The following is a 25,758-nucleotide window of genomic DNA, read 5'->3' on the forward strand; positions in this document are numbered from 1 at the left end:
TATTGAAGGGCATCTAGGTTGGTTTCTTCTCAGCAAAAGAAACAATCTGTGAGGTGAATAGAAAGCCCACATCTTTGGAGCAAATCTTTACCCCTCACACCTTAGATAAAGCAATAATCTCTAGGGTATATAAAGAACTCAAAAAGCTAAACACCAAAAAATAAGTAACCCAATCAATAAATGGGCCAAGGACCTGAAGAGACATTTCTCAGAAGATGATGTACAATCAATCAACAAATACATGAAAAAATGTTCATCATCTTTAGCAATTAGAGAAATGCAAATTAAAACCACTCTATGATTTCATCTCACTCCAGTCAGAATAGCAGCTATTATGCATACAAACAGTAAGTATTGGCGAGGATGTAAGGGAAAAGGTACTCATACACTGTTGGTGGGACTGCAAATTGGTGCAGCCAATATGGAAAGCAGTATGGAGATTTCTTGGAAAATTGGGAATGGAAACACCATTGGACCCAGCTGTCCCTCTCCTCGATCTATAACCAAAGGACTTAAAAACAGCATACAACAGGGACACAGCCACATCAATGTTTAAAGCAGCACAATTCACAACAGCCCTTTCCATTTTTTATTTTGCTTTTTGTTTGTCTGTTTTGAGACAGGGTCTCAATAAGTTTTTGAGGGTCTTGCTAAGCTGCTGAGGCTGACCTCAAACTTAAAATCCTCCTATCTCAGCCTCCCAGGTTACTGGGATTACACATATGCGCTACAGCACCCAGCACTACATTAGTAATTATAATAAGACATTGCTAGATCTATCCATGTCAAAGTAAAATTCTAAACTCCTTTCTCAGCAACAGCTGGACCAAGTACATAAAAAATATTTAAGATCATACAAGAGTTGAACAACACAATTAATGAGTTTGATTTTGCAGACATGAAGTACCCTGGGCTCCACAATCAGAGAATATATAATACTTTAACACATTTAAAAAAAAAAAAAAAACAGCTATGTAAAACAATCAGATAAGGAGACAGAGCAAATCTAAAATGCCAAAATCACAAGAATACAAAAATGGGCTAGTAGATTTCATACTAGCAATCTACTTATTCCATTCTCTAGAGCAATGAACTTAAATTAAAAATCAAATATCTCCATAGGATGTTGAAAAAAGTGTTTGCATATATTCAATATTTGCTATAATTTGGATAAATGTCCCCATGGGTTAATGCTGGGAGCCATTAGCCAAGTAGGTATGACAATTTCCTTGCCAGCGTACCCCATGTTGCTTAGTGGAAGGACTCGTGGAAATAGGACATTTTGCAGTGACATTGCATGTAGGTGACCTTGCTCAAGGACCAAGGCGGATCCGGGTTTAGGGTGTTCCCGGTTTAGGATGATTCGGGTTTAGGGCGTCCCGGTTTAGGGTGGTTCCAGGTTTAAGGGTATTCCTGCTGGGAATAGGGCCTATCCTGCTGCCTGAGTTCCCCTTGAGTTCTCACGGGATTCAGATAGTTTTTTTGGGGAGACAGAAGCCCAGTGGGGGTGGATTTTGGGCAGAGAACGTGGATTTCCCCAGAACGTGATTGTAGACGTGATTGTAGACGGCTGGTGTGAGTTCGGGAATAAAGAGTTGCTGTTTGAATCTACAAGCTGTGTGGTGGCTCGTGATTTTGTGCCCAGCCAGACTGCGGCAGGTTAAAGGCTTGATCCCCAGCCCATAATCCTACAGGGAAGTAGTAGAAACTTTAAGAGGTAAAGCGGGAGATCTTCTAGTCATTAGGGGCATGTCTTTGAAGGGAATAATGGAATGCAGACCCCTTATCTTCCTCTACTCACATCCCAATCAAAGGTTTTGCCGTGTGCTGCCACCATATGCTGCCTCATATGCTGCAACAGGGTCCACAAATCATGTGCTGAAACCTCCAAAACTGTAAGCCAAAGTAAAACTTTTCTGTTTATAAAGCTGATTCTCTCACATATTTTTAACAGAAAGCTGACTAGCACTATATCCTTATTATTTTTTTAATCTCAGTAAAATAGAAATATGTGGTTCCTTAATATAATAAAAATCTTAACCCCAAAGTTGATATTATGCTTAGTAGAAAAATATAACATCCCTAGAGCAAATGAAAATTATCAGTATCATTACAACCACAAACATGTCAAAACAACAGTGTGATCAGTGGTATATAATTTAGAACACGAAAAAATATATATTATTTACAAGTGACATATTTATATACAAAAAAACTTTGAAAAATCAACTGAATTCTAAATAATGAGGAAGTTAGCTTAGATACAAAATTAATATAACAGGGCAGGGGTTGTGGTTCAGTGGTAGAGCACTTGCCTATCATGTGTGAAGCACTAGGTTTGATCCCCAGCACAAGAAAAGAAAGAAAGAAAGGCATTGTTTCCATCTACAACTAAAAAAGAAAACAAAAATATTTTAAAAATCAATATAACAAATACACGTAAATAATCATCAATTGAATAAGTAGCAGAAGAAACAGATCCACTGCCACTAGCAACAAAAATACAAAATATACAATAACAAATTTTGGACATATGTAAGATCAATATGAAACTGTAAAGAAATAAAGATAAACAAAATAAAATCTGTATCATCAGTGTAACTGAAAAATAGGAAACTGCACAAACTTAAATCATATTATAAATTTGCACTACCTAAGAACAAATTACTTTAACCAAATCTGAAAACAGTGAGAAAATAAAAAAACAACTGCCAACTTATGAAAAGCAACCAGGAGGTCACGGAAAAAATGGGATGCTGAGGGACATCAAGCCAAGAGAGTTACTAGGAGCAAGAGGCAGATTAATCAAAAGAACAGGATTGCTAGGGAAAGTAGAAAATAGGAAAGACTGAAAAGCAAAGAAGGGAGAAGAAAAGGCAGTGAGCACTGAGAAAATGCCAACAAAATACAAACTTAAAAGAAGATGCACAGGAAGCACATATAAATAGTAGAAGTAAATAAATAAAAAGTAGAAGCAGTAGGAAGCACAGGTACATAAAAGGCCAGGTTTTTAGGACCAGAGAAGCAGGGCTACAGAGAGAGCCTTTCCACAATGACGCCTGGAAAAATACCCAGGTCCATTCCCAACCCAGGAACCTCCTCTAAATCAATATCCTTCAAACACAAAGGTAACTAACTCATCTACTTGAACACAAAAACCAACCACAGAAAAGGATGAACATGAAAAGCATAATTTTCAAATACATAATGAAAACTCACCAAACATTGCCACAAAATAGATGAAAACAGTATGCTAAAAAACTAAAATAGGCTTAAGGACTTAAGGATGCAATCACAGTACTAAAAGAACACAAAGTATGAACAGAGGACCATATGGCCCTGACAACAGTGGGTGATGGATAGTAAGAAAATGTGAAATGGGAACTGACAGAAATCAGGGAAGGAAGTGAACAAAAATACAAATTCCTTTAAGAAAGAAAGACTGAAAACATTTACATAAGGAGCAAAAGGCAGAAGAGACATCACAAAAATCATATAATAAGAAATACATAAGCACATGCCTGTAATCCCAGCAGCTTCGGAGACTGAGGCAGAAGGATCCAATATATGAAGCCAGCCCCAGCAACTTAGCCAGGTACTAAGCAACTTAGTGAGATCCTGTCTCAAAATAAAAAATAAAGCCAGGCACCCGAGCACCTCAGGAGGTAAAGGCAGGAGGATTGCGAGTTCAAAGTCAGCCTCAGCAACTTAGGCCCCAAGCAACTCAGTGAGGCCCTGTCTCTAAATAAAATATAAAAAGGGGCTAGGGATGTGGCTTAGTGGTTAAGCATCCCTGGGTTCAATCTCCAGTACCACAGACAGATCGACAGATAAAATAGGGCTGGGGATGTGGCTAGGTAGTAAATGCCCCAAGTTCAATCACTAGTACAAAAAAAAAATCAACATGCAGTTGAGAGAAGGCTACTACAAATTAGTTCTAAGAGATGTATCAATTAAATGCAATCTGAGGCCTCTGTATGAATCCTGATTTGAATAAGCCAAGACCCCATAAGAAAAACAATCAAGGAACACTAAACTAGATTGGAATAATATCGAATTGTGAATATAATTAATATATTAACATTGAAGTAGGAGAGAATAAAAATAGGTAAAAAGAAGACATAAAAGAAGGAAAAGTAAATAAGATTTTAATTCAAAAGTTTCACATACCTTTCCAAGCATGTCACTCCCTAAGCCAGTCTCCTTTGCAGGCCTAGTACTCCTAAAATTCCTGGAAAATCTGTAAATCTACCTGCACAATGTTAATTAACTCCCAAATAAATAAATTAAGCAAAGAGAAAGATGATATCTTCAGGAACTTATTATCTAAGGGATTTCCCAGCACCATCTACTGATCAGATGAAGAAGACCATATAAGGATAAGGATAGATTAAACATACTATCTTGAGATCACTGGACTGATACAATTCCTACATACCTTCCTATCTACCCCTCACCAAGTTTCCTTTAAAAGAAGAGCCAGGAACCCCCGAACCATGTCTCTCACTCTCAAGATGGCCTACATTCCCCTTGAATACATATTCCTTGCTTTATCCCTAATGTACTTCTCTCCTTTTTTTAATATTTATTTATTTACTTTAGTTAGGTGGACACAGTATCTTCATTTTATTTTTATGTGGTGCTGAGGATCGAACCCAGTGCCTCCCATATGCTAGGCAAGTGCTCTACCTCTGAGCCACAACCACAGCCCAGTATTTCTCTCTTAAAACTGCCTCCATTCTTCCTTGAATATGTATTCACTTCCTAAATAAAATTCTGTCTATGCCTTTGATGGGCACATGCTGAAATTCTTTAATGCTGAATTAAATGCCAAGAATCCTGATGGTCCTGAGTCAAGTTCCCCCTTCTCTCAGAGAACTCAGGGACCCCACTTCAGAAACACTCTTCTTCCATGACATCATTAATTTTGCTAGAAAATGGCATTGTACTGTGGTTTCAATTTTTTTGATCTTCAGCTATTACAGATACATATTAAGGTGCTTACAGGTAAAATGTATGTGACATAGCTATAAAATATCACAAAAAGATAAGAGTGGGGAGATGAAATAGATGAAACACAAAACAGCAAATACCGACAGTTATTGAAGCTACGTAATGGATATTTAATGGTTTATATTTATATGTTTGAAATTTCCCACAATAAATAATTTACATAAAAAGGTAAAATAATTCCAAAAAACTCAGGCAACAAAAACAGGAAATTTTAAAAAATGAAAGATGAAAATACCTAACACATAAGTATAAATAACTAAAATGGTATGAATCTGAGCCAATGAAACAGAATGAAAAATTCAGAAATAAATTTAAATATATGTGGTAGGTTTAATATGTGATAAAGTGAGAATCTCAAAATCAATGAGGTGAAGGAAGTCATTATAACAAATGGTTTGAGGACAATTAGGTAGCCGTTAATAAAAAAGAGAAAAACTGAATTCATATATCATACATGAGGATAAACGTCAGTGAATCAATGATTTGAACACAATATACATATTACAGATGTATTTGTACTTTGATATCAGCAATCCTATTCCTAGGAATTTAACATATACCTGCTGCTATAGACTGAACTACATTACCCAAAATTCCTATATCGAAGGCCCCATCTTTAACGTACACTATTTGTAAATGGGGCCTTTGAGCTATAACTAAATGAGGTCATTAGAGTGGGACCTTCATATGGGATACTAATTCATACAGAAGAGATGCCAGAAATATTTGCTTCTATTTCAAACAAAAAATACTGAAAAGATTAAATAAGAAACTAATGAAAATTACCCACGGGGTAGTGGTAAAAAAGGGAACAGGACAAAGGAAAAGGGCTACGGTTGAAGTGGATGCCTTTATATATACCTAGTTTTTCTCAATTTTGATTTTAAACAATGTCAAGCCCATAAAAAATTTAAAGAACAGAATAACAAATAACAATATGCCCTTTATCTAGATTCAGATATTGTTACCATTTTGCCATATTTGTCTTATCTCTTACTTTTCCATATGTATGTGCATATTCATGAACTTTTTTCTTTTTCTGCAGTCATATGAAACTAAAGTTCAGATGTCATGACCCCTCATCCCAAAACACCTCAGTCTAGATCACCTAAAAAAGGACAATCTCCTTAATATCTGTAGTTTATTATTTTCACTAATAAAAAAGTATTATCTATATGAAATCAAATTTGTCATCTTGCTAAATCCCTCATTAATGAGTTAAATAAATCCGACATATAAATAATTTTAAGGAATCTTGTTTATATATCTTTATATCTATATGTTTATATAAATAATCTTAAGGAATCTTGTTTATATATCTTTATATCTATATGTTTTTATATCTTTTTGAAAATTATACATTGGTAGCTTGAAAATTCTACCAAGAAAAGAGAACCTTCAAATAATGCCAAATAAACTGCATTATCTAAGGGGTACAATTCATGAGCTGTATTAAGCCCAGATACAACCATTCTGGGTTCAAGAAGTAATTCAAAACAGCAATTTTACCTTTACTACCACTTTACTTATTGTTTTGATTTTCCTGGCTGTGGCTTTGTTTTTGTTTCTGGCTTGGACACAATGAATAGGTTACTCCCCTTTGTTAGTAGCAATGACTAGAAACTTGGTTTAATGGTTTAACCATCTAATAATCTGTCAGGATCATTCAGTACTCCACAAAGTAAGAAGATACAGAAAATATGTTTTGTTGCTCACCTTTCTTTGTTCTGTTTGCCTATTTGTGAGTTCAAATTGATTTTTTTTAATATTTTATTTTTAGTTGTAGTTGGACACAATACTTTTGTTTATTTTTATGTGGTGCTGAGGATCGAACCCATGGCCTACCACGTTCTAGGTGAGTACCCTATCGCTGAGCCACAACCCCAGCCCTCAAATTGATTTTTTAAATATTCTATGCCTACTAGAATAAGGAACTGCCAGGGACTGGTGTTAACAGTCTGTGTTAACATTTGACCTATAACTAAAGCTGTAAAACTTAAGTTATAAACTCTGTATCTACAACCGAGAAATGTCTTCATTTTATTTCACTGTACAAATTTGACATTTTCCTTTTTACAGTATTTAAAAATTAGGTTAACATTTCAAAACACATCTTCTCTGACTAGTTTATAGAACCCCAACCCTTTAAATTTAATAATCCTAGAATTCTCAGGGAAAAAAAAGAAATTAAACTTCTAATAACTTAAATATGCTAGCCTTTGGGGGGATCCTTCCAACAGAAATTCTTTGCTCAGAAGCGGTTTTATGTAAGAAAATAAGTTATTATAATGAGAGTGAATCCCTAAAAAAATCAGACACATTTAAAAATCTGGGTTTATCGGTTTTATCAGTATGGGTTTATCTTCTTAAGAGTAATTTGAACATCAGTTCCATAGTATCTTCTAATATCCAATCAATATTAGAATTCCCCTAACAATCCTATATTTTCCATTTACAAAAACACGAAACATAAACAATTCATTTATATAGCTCTTGCCCCTGCTACAAAGTGGCCCCAGATGTCACTGCAAGTTTCTGGCAACTCTAATGCCAACACTATGGATACAATTGCCATGAAGGTACTCCGCTGTTTACAAGATTTGTATATGTGTGTATAACACTGTTCTCAAGCTTTGGAATTACATGCTCCAGTTTAGACCAAGGCTAGGCCACAAGTTATGTCCTACACATCTTCCTGAAGCACTATAATCAATTTAGACTATTTTTGCATTAAAATAAACATGCAGGTCTAGGGTTGTGACTCAATGGTAGAGTGCTCACCTAGTATGTGTGAGGTATGAGTTCAATTCTCAGCACTACATATTAATTAATTAATTAAAGGTCCATCGACAAAATACATATATTTTTAAAAATAATTAAGAAATATGGGTAGGGGCTGGGGATGTGGCTCTAGCGGTAGCACACTCGCCTGGCATGCATTCGACTCGGGTTCGAACCTCAGCACCACATACAAAAACAAAGATGTTGTATCTGCCGATAACTAAATAAATATTAAAAAATTTCTCTTTCTCTCTCTCTCTTTAAAAAAAAAGAAAGAAAGAAATATGGGTAAATAAAAGAATTGAAGGCAAATTTCATATGAATTTTTTGGGCAAAATATGCCATGCAAAAAACATTCTGACCACATCAAAAAACATGCAGTAGGTAAAGCCTGACAACAGAAACAATCACTTATCTCTGATAGAGGCAATGAATGGGAAAATTTAATAAGTAAACCTGGAAGTCTCACTAGGAAAAAAAAAAAAAAAAGGACAATGGAGTTTTATCTATCACCAAGAAACTCACCTGTAACCTTGCAATCTCTTCCCCAAATTTCTTCTGCTGTTTAGCCAAGATAGACTGGTGGTACTCAGCGTTGGCCTGCATGATACAGTGTTTTGCAGCCAAGACAGGGAACACCTCCTGGAAATAAAAATACTGACCAGGGGAAAGTCCAACCAAACAAACCATCACAGACAACACGGGATGCAGGAAGAAAAAGGAAAAGGAGACAGAAATTAGCATCACCCCATTAATGGTTTAGAGACAGGTTAGTCATGAGGTATAAACAGAGAAGACCACATGAATTTGCAAGGACTGAAGGCTATAAATTCAATTTTTTTCTTCCAATTAAAATTACTGTTGGTTCTTTATTTTAAGTGTTAACCAAAGCCAATTTAGGTTTTTACAATTCTCTTTGAGCCATGAAGTCAGCATTGTGTTTACAAGGAAGAAAGGAGAGCATGCATTAGAAAAAGAAGTAGAATGTATAGTCACAGAAGAATACCAAGCACAGGGCTTTAGAAGCTTTATTATAAGCCCTTACCCAGCCCTTGGAGTTGACTAAATCACCATTACTCACATATACTAATGAAACTGTTCTATAGCTGACTGTTTCATCATGTTTAAAAGACAAAAGACAGTAAAGTAAGTTCTCACTTAAATTCATATGCTAAGAGACTTCTTAATAGATTATTTTAGACATATAAAATGATTTAGTGGTACACAAACACTAACATATCAGTACCATATAAAAAACACATCACAGACATACAAATACACTAAGTTAATGACTAATGATAAAGTGGTGTTACTTTGCCCTTGTTTTTAAAGTAATTCCAGTCAAAATCAATTTTAAAAAATCTAAAGACATGACCCAGCAAAGCCATAATATTGGTAGAGGCTCCTCCAAACAACCAAATCCTAACTTGCAATTTCATTGCTTTTAGGAAGTACATGATATAAAAAAATCCAAGAAATATACTAGACAATCACTGTCTAGACAAAAATATAAGAGAATCAAAAACTGAATTACTACCTTGAATGTTTTCCTGTCTCCCAGTGAATAATTTCCTAGCTTCCTGGATCACTACTTGCAGATATTCCAGTTTTATAACTAGAATATGAAAATACCTTATGAGCTTTATTAGAAAAAGTAAAAATTAAAGACATCTAAATCTCAAACTGTATTCATGCCAGTCAGTACTCAAGGTAAGGCTGGAGTAAAACTTGGTACTTAAACGGGAGATTTTCAAGGAATACCAGGAATGCTGCAGAAGTAGTTTCCAAGTCTTTGTAGGTGACATTCTTCTCTCCGTGACAGGACTGAACTAATGGCCCAACAGGATGTAACGGTACACTGTGCAGCTGAACATGAGGTCTTTCAGATGAAAAAAAGGTGAGAGGAGATCCCAATTCTCTTTTAAGAGTTAATCTACTAATACCCAAGAGTCCTGGGCAAATTTCTACTAGGCTCTTGGTGTATTTTAAATTCCCAGGAATATTCATCTTAATTCCTTATTACTTGTTTTCTGACTATTGGGTACTGTTGATACACTTATGTGAATTTTAAGCTTACCCCAAAGCTCTCTAATATAATTTACTAAGATTCTGAATATGACTTAAAAATTCATTAACAAATATCATCTGCTACCACAGAGATGAAACTAATCCTTAAATATTTATGAAGTAGTTGAAACATAATTCACTCAATTTTAAAGTTTTCTTTTTTAACTATTCCAACACTTTGTTATCAGCTTTATCATTTACAAATGATCATCTCTGAATAGTCTTTTAAATTGCCATTTCAAAAAAGTTTACATTAAAACATAATACTTCCTGTGTTATGTGGTTTAGATGGTTGCTTTTCTTTAGCTGTCCATTAGCAGCCCAATTTTCTATACCTGCTGGCAAAACTTAATTCTAATCAAAGTATCAGATGAATTTGTTATGTTTTCTTTTCCTTTTTTTCCTTTATGTCTGTTTTTGCGCTTTAGACTCATCTCTAAGAAAACAGGACAATAATTAAAAATGTGAATAATCAACATGCTCAAGTATTCATGCTAGCACCAAATTACCAATGATTCATAATGACACAATGCCTTGAGTTGATAAAAATCACTGAAGATAGATGGTCAAAGTTTTCCAGAAAGAGTTTTAGCTTGGAAAAACAAGTTTAGTAAAGAATAAAGACAAAGGCACCCCCTAAATACAAAATTATTCATGCATCTTAAATTCAAAAAAAAAAAAAATTCTATAAATACAGTCTTCAAATGCTCCTATTAAAATTTCTCATTTCTTTATAATATGTAATTTTCAACTTGCTGCTTGTACACAAAATTATTTCCACATGCAAAATAACCAAGTGATTATAAAAACAGTAACTGACCTTAGGGAGAGTATCTTTGTACTGACACTGTTTGAAAGCATCACCAAAATAATCTGCAGCCTGATTAGCCAATTTAGCTATGATGGCATCTTTCATTTTATCTGGAATAAAATATTAAACTGACAGTTATAATTACAATAAATGAGAGAATCTAATAGATGACTCAGTGCCTAGTTTATACATATATATATATATAAATATCTCCTCAGTGATGAAATTACATCTTCTGCATGAAACTTAATTATTCTACAGGCAAATCCAAAGACTAAAAACAGTTTAATGATTGCCAACAACTGGAACAAAGGGAAAAAGAAGTGTTCCCTTTTGGGGTGATAATAATCTAAAGTAAAATAGTGTCAAAGTTTCAATAATCTTTGAATATACTAAAAAACAATGAACTGTAAAGCTCAAAAGGGTGAGTTTGGAATATATGAATTCTATCTCAGAATAAGCTTTTACTTAAAAAGAAAATTATTCTAGTTCATATCTCTTCCACATGATAATTGCTCTCATTTTCAATTTCTCTACACTTAAATATTGAACCAATCTCTCATACCAAATACATATGTCTTACAAGAATTATTCTTATTCTTTTATTCACAAAGGACTTTGCCTAGATGGCTTTTTCTGGTCACTTAAGTCTAATTTAAACAGGACCTCCTCAAAGACACCCTTCTTGATGAAGAGATCTAAAATTAGCATGACTTGCCTTACGTCCCTATCACAGAGTCAGGCCACGTGCCACTATCACATCATCCACTCTTATTTCCTCCGAAATTACCTTGACTACTTAATTTCTTATTATCTCCCCGCACACTAAAATGTAAGATTCTTACAAAAAGAAGCCTTATTTGTCTGCTAATAATCTAGAGATTAGGACAATGATGGCACACAACAAGTACCCAAAAAACATTTGAATGTTTGACATATTACAAATAAACATATGTATTACTCCAAAATTCAGTGTTTTAAAATAATAGCCTTCAAACGCAGCCTACACTCTTGTAGTAAAGGTTCAAAAGAGGAAGAGATGAAAATTTTAATAATCCATGCACCAAGTTCAAAAAAAGAAAGCCTATACAGAACATCTTCTATCACCTTATAAATTTAAAAGCCTATCACTTCTTTTCATATGCCAACAAAATGAAAGAAAATTTGCAATTACCTCTTGTAGCTTTTAAAAAAAAAACTTCTTGGGCTTGTGCCAGCATAATAAGGCTGAGGGTCCCAACAGTATCTGGAGATATGTCCACGGTGGGCTCTCGATTTAAGGCAGATAAAACCGTCTCTTTAATATGTAAAAAGGCACCACTAGCAAACTAGATAGGGAAGGAAAATAAATTTCTTTCAAATCCATAGGAAATCAACAAGATGTAATTTTCTACTGTGATACACAAAACATATTCCAAATGTTAACTCAGTGAACAGTTACTATACTGTGCAAGACTAATCTAAAACTTCTGACTCAAAGACAATACAGATGTATTTCCAAAACTCTAGAGTAACAAATAATTTAACAAAAAATAAAAGTAAATTCCAAGGAAAAAAATAAATTACTGACAAAAACTGATTAGGCTTACTTTTAGATATAGTTCTTTGAAACAACCTAAGAAAAGAGGGAGGGACTACAACATTATTAAAATGTTTCAGCAATGTAATGCTCTTCTCTTGGTCCCAAATTCACCTTTCAAGTAAGACCAGCATGTATGTCTAGTCCTATAAGGAATAGCTTTACTATCCACTATCAATCATCTTTGTTTGGCCTTCAGAGCTCCCTAGTGAGGTGTTCCCCTTTTAAATTTTTATCCTGATTCTATCTTGTTGAGGTTGATACTAAAATAACTTTTGCTTTTACAAAATAAATTATATTGAGAAAAAGAAACCAGTCAGTCTAGAATTTAAAGGTAAGTTAGATATGTAGGCTTCCCAAAGATAACTCAAAATTAACTGTATTAAAATGAATATCACATTATAGTTAATCATAAAATATTATAAAAATTGAATATCTTCAAGGATTAATCAGCTGGCCTTATTTAGAAAACCAACAGAATCACATTCTATCATACCCAGATGAGGAACTAGAGGTCTAGAATGGTGAAAGAGCTCTCCTACAGGCACATAATGGCTTCTGGCTAGCAAGTGGCCTAGACAAGGAGCTAAGTTCTTTTTCCATCATTGATTATAACCTAAAATATAGGTATAGCCATTCCATGTCTGACCACATTTAAATATAACCTCTCCACAAGTCTCAGAATTAAACTTCTATTTTCTTGCCAAAATCTAATTATCATGACACCAGTGAAAATGCAGGTGTTTCACTCTAAGAAAACATACAAAACTAATATACAAATGTTTTAAATGATGTCACTTATTTAATGGATTTCACTCCATACACTTAATCATTTCTGTTCAGTCAATATTTACTGAGCCTCTATTACGTGCCAGGCACTGTGCTAGGTCCTGGGTATACAATAGTGGGGAAAAATAAAACTGGTCTATAATGTTTTAACTAAGAATTTCAATAACAAGAATCAAATCATTTAAAAAGTGCAGTACTTTTCAAGAAAACACCTGTTTACAAAGAAGCATCTATAAATTTAAATGTAAATTATTTTCAATTTAATGCAACTTTTATGTAGTTAACTACTTTTCTGCATACCTGGTAATGCTTAGCAGCGATTTTCAATCCTTCATCATTATCCAGGTTCTGTTCTGCTGCAATCTGGCTAGCTAAGGCTGCACAATTGAACAACACACAGCTCTTTTCATATCCTAAGCTTGCAAGAGCTGTAAAAAATTAAGAAAGAAAAATGTATCAGTTTTTTTTTTCTAAAGGAAATTAATGTTTCAAAGCAAAATACTATTACCTCTATTGTAGCTCTCACAAGAAAAAAATTCCAGACCTGTTTTCTAACCTATTTCAAGCTGACCTGCTAAGCACTTATTTCCACAAAAATACGCCCATCATCAAAAACTCAAAAGGTGGGCTGGGGTTGTGGCTCAGAGGTAGAGTCTAGCATGCATGAGGCATGGGTTCGATCCTCAGCACCACATAAAAATAAAATAAAGGGGTTGTGTCTACCTACAACTAAAAAATAAATATTAAAAAAATCAAAAGATCAATAAATTATTCTTTCCTTCCTTTTACTTCCACATTTTTATTATAGTCAGGTTCAAAATGTAAGAATCATTCTCGATGTTAATTCTCACCTAACTTTTTAAATCCAAACAGATTCTTCCATTTTTCCATCCTCTCACAAAATTATATCCTCCCACCACATTTAAACCAGTTCTTCATTACTACAAAGTGGAGTCAATGCAAGCACCTCCTAGCTGGCCTTCCATTCCTCACTCTTTCATGTCAACACATTTCTCAGAGAGTTAGCAGATTTCTTTGGCTGAAATACAACTCTGATCAAGAACCCATATACCTCCTATCCATTAGCATAGCTGCTGGTGGGAATGCAAAATGCTGTAACTACTGTGAAAAACAGTATGGTGGAACATCAAAAAATTAAAGCCAGACAGATTAAAGCATGCCTGTAATCCCAGCTATTCAGAAATCTGAGGCAGGAGGATGATCACAAAACGAAAGTCAACCTTGGCAATTTAGTAAAACCCGTCTCAAAATGAAAAGTAAAAAGTGTTGAGGATGTAGCTCAGTGGTAAAATACCCCTAGGTTCAATTGTAAATACCAGAAAAAGAAAAAAAAAATCTTAATAGAACTACCATATGATCCAGAAATTCCATTTTTAGGTACATGCTCAAAAGAACTGAAAGCAGAGTCTCAAACACATATTTGCACACCCTTGTTCATAGTCAAAAGGTAAAAGAAACCCAAGTGAACACTGACTGACAAATGAACAAAATGCAGTATACACATGCAATTAAATATTATTCCTTTAAAATAAGGAAATCAAATACCACAAAATGGATGACTCTGGAAGACATTATATTATGCAAAGTAAAATCAGTCATTCACAAAAAGACAAATATTGTACAACTCCACTTATATGAAGTTCTCAGAGTAGTTTTCTAACTACTAACGCACAGAAACAGAAAGTAGATGTAGTTACCAGGGAGGGGATAGGAAGCTGTTGTTTAAATGTATGCAGCATTTCAGATTTGCAAGATAAAAAGGTTCTGAAGATCTGTTTCACAACAATGTGGCTATACCTAACACTACTGAACTGTACACTTAATGATCAGCATAATAAATTTCATTTAATTTTACTTTTATAAGGTACCTACTGTACTAAAATACAAAGGAAGAAAGCAGAATAGTGATTACCAGGGGCTAGTTGGGAGGGAAGAATGGGAATTTATTATTTAATGGGTACAGAGTTTCAGTTTATAAGATGAAAAAGTTCTAGAAACAGGTGGTGGTAATAGTGCAAAATAATGCGAATATCCTTAATATAACTTAACTACACCTATTTAAATGGTTTAGATGGTACATTATGTGTATTTTATCATAATTAAAAATAATTTTTAGAAAAAGAATCTGCAGTAGCTCTCTATGACCTGTAGAATTCATTAACAGCATATTTAAGGTCTTGCATCACATGCCAGGCATTCACTGCCAGGCAAAATAATCAGAAAGCGTCTTACAAAAATCACTAGACAAACCATCTAGAAGAACCCAAACAAACAACACTACAGTTGTTTTTTTATGCTACAGAGTGTTGTCATAAAGTAAATCAGTAAATCCCTTCTTGTTACAATCTCTTAGTAACCTCTCATTTAATAATGGCCAGTTTTCAACTTGATTCCAAACCAATTCTATCCTCCTCACTGAAAAATTTGGCAGTCATACATACCAACTACTCCAACGTACTTTCATAAATACGTACATGAAAAATCTAGTATAACGTGACTATAGAATCATATGAAAACCTACAGAGAAACAGAAGATTAAAGTAACTGAAAAACTGAGCCCAGCATAAACAAAGATAATTCTAGTAATAAAAGGTAATATTCCAAAGACTGCAATTAACATCCTTAAAGAGTTCCAAAGAACAGTATTTCCATAGAACAAGATTTTTTTTTTTTTGGTACCTGGGATTGAACCCAGGGATGTGTAACCACTGAGCCACATCCTCAGCCCTTTTATATATATATAATATAGAGACAGGGTCCCCTCAAGTTCCTTAGGGCCTCACTAAGTTGCTGAGGCTGGTTTTGAATTTGCAATCCTCCTACCTCAGCCTCCTAAGCTGCTGGGATTACAGGTGTGCACCACAGTGGCAAGATCTTATTTTTTAAAAGTCAGTGGCTAATAAAAGGTGCCTAGAAATTAAAAACTTGATTACTTAAATGTTTTCAAAAGTATTAGAAAGTAATATCTGGTGAGTTTCCAAAAAAGTAGAAAATTAAAGAAATTAAGAATATATGAATTATGAGTGAATAACTCAAATAACCAACACACAATTAATAAAGCATTCCAAAGAGAAAAGTGGGTGAATAAAAGGGAAAATGATCAAAGAAAATTTCCCAGAGCTTAAGAAAAATACTAGTATTTCAACTAAAAGAGCCAACGATAAGTGCCACACTCAAAACTTTAATGAGATTCTAAACACAAAGAACAAAAGGAAAACTGTAAAAATCTTCCCAAAAGAAAAGAAACAGACCACCTACAAAACTTTTCAACAACAACTCTGGATAACAAAAAGCAAGGAACAATGCCTTCAAGTTCTAAAGAAATATAACTTGGGGGGATAGTAGAGGATAGGAAAGGCAGCAGAATACAACAGACACTAGTATGGCAATATGTAAATCAATGGTTGTGTAACTGATGTGATTCTGCAATCTGTATACGGGGTAAAAATGGGAGTTCATAACCCACTTGAATCAAAGTGTGAAATATGATATATCAAGAACTATATAATGTTTTGAACAACCAACAATAAAAATTTTAAAAAAAGACAAAAAGAAAAAGAAATATAACTTAAATTAATTTGACTACTATATATTGTGCTCAGTATGGGTAGAAAGGAGAGAACAAGGAACAACTTGGTAAAGCAAAGACATAAAAAAGGTAAAAAAGAGCAAACTCATGCTATAAAACCTTTAGCTTTTACTGAGTGAGGTGAAAGGTTGACAGTTTCTAACAGAATCACTCAGCCCACATGTGGGAAATAGACCACAGGGATTCAACAGACTGGAGAATAGCTGCTATAGCAAAATGAGAGCTGACGGAGGTTCAGGCCAGAACGACAACAATAATAGTGAGAAGGGTGGGCTGGGGCTCAGAGGAAGAACGCTTGCCTAGCATGTGAGGCACTAGGTTCGATCCTCAGCACCACAGAAATATAAAATAAAAGGTATTGTGTCCACCTACAACTAAAAAATAAATAAATAAATATTTGGGGGGAAAAAAGATGGTAGGTAAGAAGTGACTGGAATTTGAATATACTTTAAAGTAAAATCTGAGCCTTTCCTGATGAATCAATTAGATGTGAAGAATGAAGCGAAACATAGTCAAAGATGACTTGTTTTTACCTAAGCGTCTAAGTGCCAGAATTTCAAACCAAATTCATGTAATGACAGAATATAGACATTTTCCAGAAGAGATTCAGAAAGTTGACCTTTTCTTGGAAAGTTACTTAGGAATATATCCAAGCAAAAGAAGAAGACATAATTTGCAGAAAACAATGGTTTTAACCTAGGGGAGCAGTGACAGTTCAGGAAGACAACTATGCAATATCTTTGGAGAACCAACTGTCCAAATTCAAGCAAGAAAACACAAAAGGCCATGAAAAGAATCTCTTAAGAAAAGGGAACTCTGGAGAAATACGAAAAAGCATTAGGACATTTTGGAAAATTTGGGGAATATGATAAAAGCATAGAATGTGTGGCAGTGGAAGAGCAATTAAAACCTCTAAAACACACACACACACACACACACACACACACAAAGCAGCTGAGCAAGACGGCGCACACCTGTTAATCTCAGCCACACTGGATCCTCCTACAAGGCAGGAGGATCACCAAGTTCAAGAACAGCTCTGCAACTTAGCAAGACCCTGTCTCAAAACAAAAAATAAGAAGAGAGATGTAACTCAGTGGTTAAGTCACCCTTAGGTTCCATGTGTGTGTGTGTGTGTGTGTGTGTGTGTGTGTGTGTGTCTGTCTGTCTGAGAGAGAGAGAGAAAGAGAGAGTGAGAGTGTCACACAGAGCAATAAAAGAAAGTCATGATTTAAATAAAAAGCAACTGGTTGGTCTACTATGTGACAGAAAATCGGAGGGCTTCAAAAATAAATGAAATATGTTCCAAGCAAAAGATAAAAATAAACTATTTATATAGATATATATGCCAGTCTACTACATTCCCATATTATCCCAGGCTGAATTCTTTTTTTTTTTTTTTAACAATTTCTCATGTCTGAGAGATTTTGAGAACTTTTTGGTTCTTATAATTATATTTATATTATAATTATATTTTCCTTTATGATTTCTTCTATCACATTTAAACTTAAACCAGGTATTCTTGTAAATATTTAGCACTTCTTTCTTCAAAGAGCAATTTTTTTCTTAATATTCAACTCTTATTTTTCATGTAATTGCTCCTTTTTCACTAAGTTTTTCAAAATGGGTAACTTACCTATAAATATTCTAACATTTAAACAATTGTTTAAAATAAATTTAAAACCCCACCTCCTAGAGTTAACCAGTTAATTTTAGAGTATTTTCACAAACAGGTACACATACGTTCACATGCAACTTTTCACAAACTGGATACTACACCATACTTGAATTGCCTGGAATGCACAAGTCCAAAGAGAAGGAATCACACTGGATTCTATTTTTTTTTTAAAGAAAGAGTGAGAGAGAGTGAGAAAGAGGGAGAGAGAGAGAAAGAATTTTAATATTTATTTTTTAGTATTTGGCGGACACAACATCTTTGTCTGTATGTGGTGCTGAGGATCGAACCTGGGCCGCACGCATGCCAGGCGAGCGCGCTACCGCTTGAGCCACATCCCCAGCCCCACACACTGGATTCTATATGAAGTATGATCCAAGCAGCCCAACTCAGAGGATTCAAGGTTGTGCAAAGCACCAACTCTGATCTGTAACAGGCATTTTATTTAATATTCCATGGCTTTAAATGTCAACAAATATATACATTTGCATTATTGTGTTTAGTCTTCTAAAACTGCACAATGTTTTTTAATACTTTTAGTTGTAGATGGACACAATAACTTTATTTATTTTCTTATGTGGTGCTGAGGATCAAACCCAGTAATCAAACCCACACATTAGGCAAGCACTCTACCACTGAGCTACAACCCCAGTCCTAAAATTGTGCAAGATTTTAATAATAGGTAACAAGACATTACTGAAAGACATTTAATTTTCAATTCTTGCCACTAGAAATGCCTTAATTAACCACTTCCTGCTTTATTTATGCTCTTAATTTTTTTGCTTTTCACTTCTAGGAATTTGATTCATCACTCAACTTATCTTACTCAAGAATCTCCTAGTCTCCTGTCATCTGCTCTTATTCTCAGTCTAACAATTTGCTTAAATCACAACAGCACTAAAATTTCTTTTCTTCACTTTGCCTCCCTTACGGCATAATGCTCCCTTGGTCCCTAGATCTTTCCTTCAACTTTTCATAACTGAGCAACTCATATTTGCTGTATTCACTTCCTCACCTCTTATCCACCTCTCAAATTGACGCAATTTGGCTTTCTTTAGCATGCTCCTAGTAAAACCTTTCTCTCTGCCAAATTCAGTAACTTCTCCAATCCCGCTTACTTCTGCCACAATAACTTAATGCTTCAACCTTGATGATCATCAGAGTCACCTCAAGATATATTCAAAAACTCTAAATCCAGTGCACCAACTTAAAATCTCCTATCACATCCATCAATCTGTATCTTCATCTTTCAAGATATCCTTGTCTCTTTAACATTCCCCAGCAATTCTAATATGCAATCAGGTTTGGGAACAACTGAACTACTTCACCTTTGAAATGCTTCCAGAATTCCCTTTCTTGTCTCTATTCTTTACTGGTTCCTCCAATATCTGAAAGCTTTCTCTCAACCTCATTCCCTGAACCTCTTCCTTTATTTCCCTGAAGATCAAATTCCTTAGATCTGGCTTTCATACTTTTCTATTATCTGCCAGAGGGGATAAATTATTAGCACCTAATGACAACTGTTCCCAAATCTACATCTCTTTCGAGCTTTAAATCTATTGTTTACAAATGCAAGAGAAATTTCTACCCAGAAATAACAGAAAATTCAAATCCAACCTGTCTAATAAAGGGAATAAATACCAATATGTGAAACCAAATTATAAATCTCAGCATCAACCCAATAAGACTTTAGAAAGTCAATCTTTGTAATTACTAAACTGGCAATAATAGTGCTTTTCCTCACTGAGCTATTGGGGAATTCAGTATGATAATAAAGTAAGCCCCTCCAACAATGCCTGGGTATAGTAAATGCTCAATAAACATGAGCTATTAATATACAATAGGGGAGGGCTGGGAGTGTGGCTCAGTGGTAGAGCACTTGCCTAGCATGTGTGAGGCACTTGGTTCTATCCTCAGCACCACATATAAAATAAATAAAATTAAGTTATTAAAATATACATATGAATGTAAACAACACATAATATATACAATATACAATACATAATAATACATACATATATAAATACATTAACAATAGGGTAAAGTACCACCAATTCAGGACTATAATGTTTACAATTCTTCATAATTTATTTTCCAATATTCTCATCCTTCATAATCCCCAATTCACCTTATGGTTTTGAGCAATAGCCTTAATTATTACAGTATGCACTACATATAATATATATTATTTTACATATTTCCATCTCCTCACCTATATAAGTATATGCTTTATAGATACCTTACATTAAGATAGTTATATAATATACAATATGTAAATATATGAGCGTATATAATAATATCTTTTAAGATACTCAGTATTTACTATATCTGATACAATGAGTATATACCAAAGCACTTCTAAATACATATGCCATGTTAGGTATATATATTTGGTTATAAATATCATTTTCTGGGGATGAAGCTAAAGATATAGCTCAGTGGTACAAAATATATATAAACATTATGTGATGTGTGCATGTATCGTGTTATATTTTTTATTACTCATTGCAGCTAATATTTATTGAGCACTGTCCCAAGGCTCTGCATGTTTTCATTCTTTTAAGCCACATAAGAACTCAATGAGATAAATAATATTAGCCTCACTTCACTGATGAGGAAATTAAGACACAGAGACAAAACCTTGCCTGAGCTGGCAGATCAAAAAGCCTTCACCTTCTGACCTTTGGTTATGATGTTGTACTTGTAATATTATTTTTTACCTGGAAAACAAATTCATCCTTTAGGATCTAATTTAAACATTGTTGCTTTAAATAGGTAAAATTAACTTCTTCCTCATCTATGGTCCCAATTTGTACACAGGATGATAAACAGTCATTTCTCATTTAACAACAGGATACATTCTGAAAAAATAACTCATTAAATGATTTCACTGTTGTATGAGCATCATACTTACACCCACTAAGACAGCTACAACATCACTAGGTGGCATAATCTTATGGGACTACCATCACACATACAGTCTTTCATGGACAAAAACATCACTATGCAATATGCATTATATATTGGTAGTACATACAGAATGATCAACTATCTTCCCAGTCAGACTGAATACAACTATCTTATTCATTTTCATAACTAGGACAGTGCCTGGCAAGGCAAAGGCTCTACAAATATTATGAAATTGCACTTAAAGTTGAAGTTTAGAAGAAAATGACATGTAAAAAACTTTAGTATTTAACAAAGAGTCATTAGGAGACAATTTTAAAAGCCTAAAACAATACAAAAATGTTTAGGACAAGTTTCCTATCATTTCTATTAAAACTACATACCCAATTTTACAGATCCTCCAAAAAGTGAACCTTTATCGAAAGCATCCTTCCAGGTAAATGTTAAACAGATCTGGACAGAATGGGAAAAGATAGAAAATTATTTTGTCATCATGGATTTCATTAAATATTAAGTCTCTTTCTTTGGTAGCAGAGATTGAACCCAGAGGCACTTAACCACTGAGCCACATTCCCAGTCCTTTTTAGTTTTGGGGACAGGGTCTAAGTTGCTTAGGGCATTGGTAGGTTGCTGAGGTTGGTTTTGAACTTGCAATCCTACTGCCTTAGCCTCCTGAGTTGCTGGAATTAGAGATGTGCACCATCCACCTGGCTCTTAAGTATCTTTTGAAGAAAAATCCACAATGAAGAAAAGGACAAAAGTTCAACCTGTGTAAAACATTATCTCCTTATAACCAACCCAATTTCTTTTCCCCCTCTGGACAATAATTTTCTTTAAAGTAAAGTACTGGCACTAGGTTATTTCAAAATGGTCATTCTATATCAGTAATCATAAACACTATCATTCATCTTCATAAACACTATCATTCATCTTCATAAACACACAATGAGTTGACAGAACAAGCACTACATGTTTGTCAAACAAGCAAAGATAAACAAAGGCAATAAAGTAAGTACTACAGGTTTTCCAGGAGATAAAAATAAACACAACTATTACAAAAGTAGGAAAATGGTTTCTCAAGAGGATGGGATGATATTTTACATTTTGATCTGAGTGGTTGTTAAATAAGCATGCACACTTTGTGAAATTCAAACTATACATATGATTCATCCTCTTCTCTGTAGAATACTACACCTAAAATTTTACTTAGAGGAAAACTACATCTATCTCTGCTTCTAAACTAAGTGTAACACTTATGAAGGTTATAAAGAACTTAGCCTCATTTAAATTATTTATTACAACCTAATAAAAAAGTTAACTCTGGATTAGGTAAACCTTCAAACATACAGAAAAATAAAAAGAATAACATAATGAATTTGCATGTACCCATCAGCAGCTTTAGCTTTTTACTCTTTTTAGTTCATCTCCTCCCTAACTCTTCCTCCTACCACCACCACCCATTCACACACACTTTTCTTCCTGGAATATTTTAAAACAAAATCTCAATACCTAATTATTTCACCTGTAAAAACTTAAGTACAAGGATGTTAAAGTACTTTTCTTATACTGTTTTAAAACTCAGAAATATCCCAAAGGAACAGGGAATATAGCTCAGTGGTATACCACTTGCCTGGCATATATGCCTGGATTCAATTCCCAACACCACCAAAAAAAAAAAAAAAGTACCACAAAGTTTAAAACTTTTATAAAACTATAAGAAATTACAAACATTTTAAATTTCCAACAACTAGTCTTTAAGAGAAAATAAAGCTGACATGTTTGTAATGTAATATCAATCGTAACAGCCATTGCAACTTTTATATGCAATTGTAATTTGAGCTAATAATTTTTAAGGAACTGAGACCAATACTTTCTGAATTATACAGCTTACTTCTTAGTCCTGTAAAAGGGTAAGGACACAGAATATTAAATCAATCAATAAACAGTTCTTCTTTTTATATAAAATGAACTCCACTGCTCTACATGAGCCTCAGAAGTGACGGGGGAACTACATGAATCAAATTTCAGGAGTCTTGAGAAGCACATACGTTCAGATCAGACAAATCTAAATACTTCTAGTTTATATAAAACCACCTAAGCATAGTAAAGAGGTATCATTGATCTCAATAAAATGATATCATAGGTGGAAGGAAATGGGTAATTTGCCACACAACTTTAAAACAAAATTAATGGCTTACCTGATTTTCAGAAAATGGGAATTTGGGTTCAATGGAACAAATCTGATCATAATATCTAAAAAATAGAGCAAAATTAATAATTAGCGGAAGTAAACATGACATACATTTATATACACACAAGTGATTTAAAAGTATACAAAAATTCATGTTTATGCCAGGTGTGATGGCTCACACTTGTAATTCTAGCAACTTGGGAGGCTGAGGCAGGAGGATCACAAGCTTGAGACTAGCTTCAGCAACTTAGTGAGACTGTTTCTAAATTTTAAAAAGGAATAGGGATATAGCTCAGTGGTAAAACACCCCTAAGTTTTATCCTCAGTACCACCAAAAAAAAAAAGAAAGAAAGAAAAAGATTCATGCTGACTTTAGTAGCCCACAAATTCAATTCAATCAGCTATTTTAAGGTTCATGAACATCCTCTCAATGTGTAAACCAGGAGCTAAAATATACAAAATGAAAAACTGTGAGAATATATCATTATACCCACCACCACAGACAATATTTATCAATTACTATTGCCTAGAATTAAACTAACATCTTCCCAAGAAACTATGTATTTTATATTAAGATACTTAAGTTTATACCCATTGGACAAATTACTGTCTCTGGCAAAGTGATTAAAAATAGGTTTACAAACTCTCAAAATGTTTTAGGTATGTCCATTTCTTTAGGTTATGTCACCACTACCATATAGCTCATCAAAGTTCACACAGCTCATCTCTTTCAGGTAAACTAATCTAGAAGTTTCCTAGACAACTCCCATTTCCTTTCTCATTTTTTCCTAACTATTCCAGCATCCAGAATGATAAATAAACATAAAGCAGTCTTCTCCCCTTGACAGAGTGAGCTTTTAGCCAAGAAGTCTGAGGAGAAAGAGAGTTAAACCCAAGCTTTCTAAATGGCCTCTAATCTTTCTTCCTTCATTTATTCTCTTCTATCTTTCCATGCCTTCATGGACACTATCTTTCCAGTGTTTATTTCTGGGGGTGAATTTTCAGGAGGTAAGCAAGTAGGAGAGGCAAGCAACATGTCTAAGACAAAGCTTTTGATTAGCATGGCCACAAGTTAGATTACAAACAGGAAAAACTGGGCAATTAAGTAAAAACATTTAAAGATTGGAGCCAGGTTTCTTTCTGTCAGAAAAAAAATTATAAATATGTGAAGAGAGAAGGCTAAAATTAATTCTGTGGGTCTGAACTAGATTGGAGGTACCAACGAGAACTCTTTTTTTTTGGTGGTACTGAGCTACATACCTAGCCCATTTTATTTTTTATTTTTAGAGTCTAAGTTGCTGAGGCCCTTGCTAAATTAGCTGAGGCTGCCCTCAAACTTGTAATCCTCCTGCCTCAGCAACTAAGTCACTAGGATTAGAGGCATGCACCACCATGCCCAGCTGTGAGCTTTTTTTTTTTTTTTTGGTTGTACAAAGACAGAATACTTTTATTTTATTTACTTATGTTTATGTGGTGCTCCTGAGGATCAAACTCAGTGCCTCACGCATACTAGGCAAGCGCTCTGCCACCAAGCTACAGCCCAGGCCACTTAAACTGATTTTTTAATATCACTGAGATACAAGAACATATAAAAATGTCTATGTATTTCCTAAATATATGTGCTGAGGACCTAGAAGCAATTATACCTCCCAATAGCAATAATCTAGTACCCAAATAATATCCCACATTAAAAGGAGCCACTGCTCATTAAAGAAATAACTGATTCCAGAGAAGAGACTGAGAAAATTCAAGAGTCAAAAAACTAAACTTGCTATGCCAAAAAGTGCTGAATTACTCACAAAATGATGGGGACATCTTTCAAAAAACACAATTTTAAGGGACTCCTAATAGTCAAGTTTAGAATAGTTTAAATAAAATAAGTAACAGTAACAAATCATAATCCATTGAAAAAATAAGAAAACTATTCTGAAGTAAATAAATAGATGAATACAAAATAGAGGTCTACCTTACTGAATAATGCCAACTAATAAATCTAGAAAAAATGGTGGAGTTAAGGGGAAAAAAATCACCATTTGGCATCTTTCAGAGCAATATCTGATTCTGGTAAGATTCATCAATGGATACCAAAAATAATGAAAGTTTCATGAGAAATAGGGTAGCATATAGTCTCAAAGTAGCTCTCTACAAAATACTTATTAATTACAGTATAATCATTAACTGTAAAGTCAATGAACCTGGCAAACACCATCCTATTGAAGTGACAAAAACTAATACTACCATCAAGAGGACACAACATCATCACATATCATCAAGAAATATGACACAATACCCTATTGTGGACATTCTACAAAGCAACAAAACTATATTCTTCAAA

The 25,758-nt window shown here is 34.2% G+C and overlaps 1 protein-coding gene across 2 annotated transcripts in view; it reads right to left on the reverse strand.

Moving 5' to 3' along the window:
• The window catches only part of LOC107145517 (programmed cell death 6 interacting protein), a 75,073-nt gene that overhangs the window by 38,010 nt on the left and 11,305 nt on the right, over positions 1-25,758 (reverse strand). The window contains exons 2-7 of one of the 2 annotated variants that reach the window (XM_015489529.2): positions 23,431-23,485; positions 21,616-21,685; positions 13,341-13,468; positions 11,847-12,000; positions 10,682-10,782; positions 8,320-8,436 (exon numbers count right to left, since the gene is read on the reverse strand). In XM_015489529.2, the coding sequence (XP_015345015.1) occupies positions 8,320-8,436; positions 10,682-10,782; positions 11,847-12,000; positions 13,341-13,468; positions 21,616-21,685; positions 23,431-23,485 (625 nt within the window). Of the gene's footprint in view, positions 1-8,319; positions 8,452-10,681; positions 10,783-11,846; positions 12,001-13,340; positions 13,469-21,615; positions 21,686-23,430; positions 23,486-25,758 lie in introns of both variants that reach the window. The other variant, XM_048795069.1, reaches the window with a different exon arrangement.

This window comes from Marmota marmota, unplaced genomic scaffold, assembly GCF_001458135.2.
Source record: "Marmota marmota marmota unplaced genomic scaffold, marMar, whole genome shotgun sequence".
Classification (NCBI taxonomy): Eukaryota; Metazoa; Chordata; class Mammalia; order Rodentia; family Sciuridae; genus Marmota; species Marmota marmota.